Source organism: Austrofundulus limnaeus, unplaced genomic scaffold (assembly GCF_001266775.1).
Source record: "Austrofundulus limnaeus strain Quisiro unplaced genomic scaffold, Austrofundulus_limnaeus-1.0 Scaffold2541, whole genome shotgun sequence".
NCBI lineage: Eukaryota > Metazoa > Chordata > Actinopteri > Cyprinodontiformes > Rivulidae > Austrofundulus > Austrofundulus limnaeus.
Genome location: NW_013954943.1, coordinates 2,529 through 8,239, shown reverse-complemented (window position 1 = coordinate 8,239; position 5,711 = coordinate 2,529). Strand labels below are relative to the sequence as shown.

Genomic DNA, 5,711 nt, shown 5'->3' with positions numbered 1-5,711 from the left:
GGATAGCCCAGTATTAATGTCTGAAAATAAGCTGCTTTAAAGTCAGCATGAACCATAAACTACAACTGCTATAATGCACGGTGATCATCCATGGGAACTCCCTGTAGGAAAGTGGGAGAGTTCAGAATTCAAGGTGGCAGCTAGTCATCAGTGAGTAAAACTTTATTAGTTTTACTTTTAATAATATTTCTGTATTTATTCACCTGCTTCGGATGTTATCATCCTTGAAATGGACGTTATTAGACATTATCAGTCCCCTAGAATGGCTTCAGAAGGTCCCGCCTGTGCCGGTTAGCAGCTTCCCCGTCCCATAGAATGGCTTCTGATTGTCAGCTGGTTAGTATGAGGCATAAAACCATCTGGTTAATATGAGGCATAAAAAACTGGTTAACATGAGGCTTAAAGCCACCAAGGTTAACCGTAGAGCAGATGGCATGGCTAACACTAACCTCCGACAAATGAATATTGTGGTCTCTTAATAGGGATATGGGGAGAGTGTCAGAYTAGAGAGCGGGAGACCAGGATTTAACTCCAACACAGACRCAAAACAATTATTACAATATGTTTTGGTTATTTACACATTCATTGTCATTAATATATTAACCCACTAGGGGGCACTGTCAAGACAGTCTGAAGCCTAGARGGCACAGTAGGGACCCTCTGAAGCCATTGTATGGGACTGATAACGCCTAATAACGTCCATTTCATGGACTGATAACATCAGAATCCCCTGATTTATTTCAGATTTAGTCAGTCGTACACTTAGTTCTTATCAGTGTTTAAAAGAGGATGTGTTAAAACACTGTTTAAAGTTAAACATGAAATGTCAAAGTTAACTACAACTGGCCCTTCGAGGGCCACMATAACGCTCATGTGGCCCTCTGTGAAAATGAGTTTGACGCCCGTTTTATTCCATCTAAATGAGCTTCCACTGCTTCCATACACTCTTTGATCATTTCCAAGTCGTGAAAGACTTCGAGTTTTCCTAAAATCAAGTGTCCTCACAGTGAACGCGAATGCTCACTGTTGTTCTGTGATTATGTTAACAGTTATTGCTCATACTGTCCCTGCAGTTCATTTATTCTCCTTGTTCTACCATCAGACCCAGGCAGATAGCTTTGGTTGAGTTTCTTATTGGTTTCATGATTAGATTCCCACTCTTTATAAGTCCAACTGATTCAGAACATATGAGACAGACTGGCCTTACACCCAACAGAGGTAAAATGAAGCTTCTGTCCATTCTCTTTAAAGGAGTGATTTTATAGTGAACTTGATGTATTTTTGACAAAACCATCTTCTTTAACTCACTCATCTGTGCRTCATCAAGTCATTGTACAGCCAGCTAGCTATGTGTGAGCTCCCAACTTAGCAGCCCACTTTAAAGGACCCCCGGGATGCTGCTGACCCGCAGAGCTGCCCTGTTCAAAAGTCAGACGCTGCTGCTGGCTGATTTAACTACAGTAAATGATAAAATGCTTTGCTGTCTGGAAAAAAAGCCTCTTGGGGTCTGGATTTGGACAGGAGTCCAGCAGTTGGTGACTCCTGCTGTAGATCAAAGTGCAGAGAAACTTTATCTCCACAGATAACAGTGTTTGTCGCATTATTCAAACAGATGTCTTAATATCAGCAGTTCATTGTATACACATGGTTTTAAATAGAAGGTGTATTTATAATGCTGATATTTGATTRTACTTGTACGCTCTGCTGTGAAGAAGTCACACAGCTGGTCAGATCTAAAGAGACAAAACTGTTCATAAACTTTAAACAGTTTTTTCCACAGTTGGAAGCATTGATTGTAAACAGCTCGAACACACTGCCTGGTGCTACACACGAGAAATAAAGATAAATTTGACTTCTGTTGAAGCAAAGTGTTTTTTCCCTAAATTAAATAGAGTAAAAGTGAAACTAAGTTCATATTTTTAAACATGCCAGTAACTACATTTTGATTGGTTGTTGGTCTCCATGAGCCCGCCCCTGCTCTTTACCCTGGCCCCGTATTGTTGCTGAGTTAGCACGAGATTTTTCATAGAGAATCATCTTACATTATCAGCAGGACCCCCTCTTCAGTAGGGTTGGACATAATCGTATCGTGTGCAATTAAATGTCAGAAAAACATTAATCTATTACTTTTTGGCACTTGACGATTAATACGATTAATTAAGCATTGTTCATGCAGCACAAACATTTTTTAAAAAGTTCTGTATTTTATATCYATCAACACAATTTAAAAATTGATGTATAGCCTCAAGTCTGTAATTTTGATACTATTTGGAACAGATTTTAACAAAGAGCAAATCTTTACCACTGAACTGGTCATGTGACCAGGACATAAGGGTGTCCAGGGACTCCAGGGAATTACGGTAATTGTCAAATTAATTGTTATTGGCTAAATACCACACTAATCGTGATGAATTGTTTTGCCAATATTGCCCAACCCTACTCTTCAGGGTCACATGGAGGACTGCAACACCCTCAGAGTGGGATACCAGGGTGGTCCCCATTTTTACAAAGGGGGACCCGATAGGGGGGTCCCAACTATTGAGAGCTCATGCTTCACAGCCTCCCTGGGAAAGTCTGATCCTCCTGGTCTAAGTGTGTTTAATAGATCTGGACTGTGTTCCTAAGACAGTTTGTGGGGGGTCGTTGGACAGGACTGTCCTTTGTCTTTGACCCTATTAGTGCCGTTYATGGACAGGATATCAAGTGCAGTCGTAGAGAGGAAAGCTTCAGGTTCGGAACCCAACTATGTTAGAAAAACTTCCCGTGAACAATATTACTGTTTAATCAGTGGTGGGCACCAGCCCACTAAAGCACAARTCCGCTAATTGCGGACCTAAATATTTCATTTGCGCTTGAGCGGTCTTACTAATTTTTATAATTCATAAGTGGATTAGCGCTTTCTAAAATTAAAATGCAGTACCGCTAACAACTAATTATCTACCAGTCACCATTATGTTATACAGCAGAAGGTATGACTGTCAATGAATCACAACATGTGATCTATCCAACAGCACCCCTCCCAGATAAACACACTTATTGTGAAGGTATACATCCTTGCGGACTGTTGCTTTCGGTTACGGTTCTGATTTCCCACAATGCTTTGTGTCTGCTTACATAGCAGGAAGGCAATAGCAAAAACAGTTAACGTTTGTAATCCATACTAAAATTGTATATGTATTGATTTATTTTATTTACAATTGGAGCTCCTTTTTAAAATAAAATAAAATAAAGTTTAAACGCTGGAGCTCAAAAGCAATCGGCCAACGGTGTTACAGACTCAGGAATTATTTAAAGATGTTATGCTGGTGAAGACTGGCATCTAGTGGTCAACTGGAGCAACTACATGGAAAACGTCTTCATCCAGGTAGAAAAAATCAAAAAGAAATAATAAGTAGGTCCTCTGGATGGGTTCTTCTTTCGTTTCGTCTCTCCTGCAAGAGACTTCTTCAGTCTGAGTTTCAGGTGAACTGGAAAACTTTAAAATCCAGGCTCTTGTTTTGAAGGGAAGATACTTGTTTCCTGTTCCCCATGCTTTCTTTTCCCGTCAGTCCGTCGTGTACCCAGAATGCATCGCTTCAGTTTTCCAATAGTTTTAAAATTACTTTATTGATGCTTCTTTAATGAAAAATCTACAACAAACAAAATAAAACGACAAAGAAGCAGCCGAACTAGCAATCCTCAACAACTTTTTAATTTTTACACCAGGAGCGAAAGGTCTGTTTCAGGAAATCAGATCCTCAGCAATCAGCGGTTGAAGAATTAAGTTATAAAAGAGTTCACACACTGCTAGTTGGCAGTGTTGTGCATATATTGTAAATGAATTGTCAGCTAGTAAGTGTCAAATTGAACTTGCGCTTTAAAATTAGCTTCCGCTAGTTATTCTACGGCATGAGCTGTTTTGAAGTTGCGGACCTAAATATTTTTATAAGCGCTTTAGAAATTGCAGAGCTAATTTTTTGATTAGCGCTGCCCACCACTGGGCCACTGTGACAAAGCCACACTTTAGTCCTCTGTCATGTAAACCCGATGTAAAATAGACCAAATGTACTGTATATAATACTATATATATTACAATAATACTGTATGATTTCTCACTGTCCAGCAGCCCTCTGTTGTTATTGTCCACACTAATGTGATTTATTGTGTAGACTTGCAAGCAATAAATGCATGGACTCCAGCYTTCCCGCTTCATTTAAGATAAGATGTAGTTGTAATATTTGTTCGGACTGAAGAACATTTTTAATGTTGGGGTTAAATGAAATATTCTGATCAAACATAATACCAAGCCTTGTGTTCTGCTGGTTCTAACTTTCAATTCAACATTCAAATGTAAAGTTTAAGTTTCATACCAAATGATGATGTTGAACATCAACATGTGAACCCTAAAAACACAGAAGACAATATAAAGAGTGATCTGACCAACATGTTTTCTATTTCAGATCTGTCTGGAGTTGAACCAGGGGACACTCAGCAGTATACGCAGGTGGAAACGGCCACGAGGGCTTTGGAAATGTATCACTTCTGAAAAACCCACGGCACACTCAAGTAAGGTATAGTGACCATTCTTTATACCAGAGAATGTTCTTAGTTTTATAACTTCGGATCAGAGATACTGCTGGAGGAAAAAGAAAGGTCTACCCAGCAGGATGAGTGTTGAGCCATCAGAAAAGTCTGAGAAAGAACCTGTAGATTAAGCCTTGGTTTAATCCATTTAATAAAGATTTAATAAAGGGTTGGCAGCAGTGTGGTTTCTGGTCGTGGGACACTGGACCAGCTCTACACCCTCAGCAGGGTCCTGGAGGGTTCATGGGAGTTCACTAAACCTGTCTGCATGTGTTTTGTGGACTTGGAGAAGGTGTTCGACTGTGTCCCTCGGGGACTCCTGTGGGGGGTACTCCGGGAGTATGGGGTACCAGGTCCGTTGATACAGGCTGTTAGGTCCCTGTAGGAGCAGTGCCAGAGCTTGGTCCACATTGCTGGTAGTAAGTCAGACTTGTTTCCGGTGAGAGTTGGACTCCGCCAATGTTGTCCTTTGTCACCGATTSTATTCATAACTTTTATGGACAGAATTTCTAGGAGCAGCCGAGGTGTTGAGGGGATCCTTTTTGGTGACTTTAGGATCACTTCTCTGCTTTTTGTGGATGATGTGGTCCTATTGGCTTCATCAGATCCTGATCTCCAGCTCTCACTGGAGCGGTTCACAGTCCAGTGTGAAGCAGCCGGGATGAGGATCAGTGCCTCCAAATCTGAGACCATGGTCTTGAGCTGGAAACCGGTACCATGCCGCCTCCGGGTCAGGGAGGAGGTTCTGCCCCAAGTGGAGGAGTTATCTCGGGGTCTTGTTCATGAATGAGGGAAAAATGGAGCGGGAGATTGACTGGCGGATTGGTGCTGTGTCTGCAGTGATGCGGTTGCTGTACTGGTCTGTCGTGGTGAAGAAGGTGACGCTCTCGATTTACCAGTCGGTCTACGTTCCTACCCTCATCTATGGTCAGGAGCTTTGGGTAGTGACTGAAAGAAGGAGATCACAGATACAAGCAGCTGAATTGAGTTTCCTCTGCAGGGTGGCTGGACTCTCCCTTAGAGATAGGGTGAGAAGCTCAGTCATACAGGAGGGACTCACAGTAGAGCTGCTGCTCCTCCACGTCCAGAGGAGCCAGTTGATGTGGTTCATCTTGCTAGGATGCCTCCTGGACGCCTCCCTGGTGAGG

General features: G+C 41.7%; 1 protein-coding gene across 1 annotated transcript in view; it reads left to right on the top strand.

Moving 5' to 3' along the window:
- Positions 1-4,550, top strand: part of eepd1 (endonuclease/exonuclease/phosphatase family domain containing 1) — a gene marked incomplete at its 3' end in the record, with an annotated part of 15,232 nt that extends 10,682 nt beyond the window's left edge. The window contains 1 exon segment of the mRNA XM_013999885.1: positions 4,440-4,550. Coding sequence (XP_013855339.1) covers positions 4,440-4,550 — 111 coding nt within the window.
- Between the last annotated feature and the right edge of the window lie 1,161 nt (positions 4,551-5,711).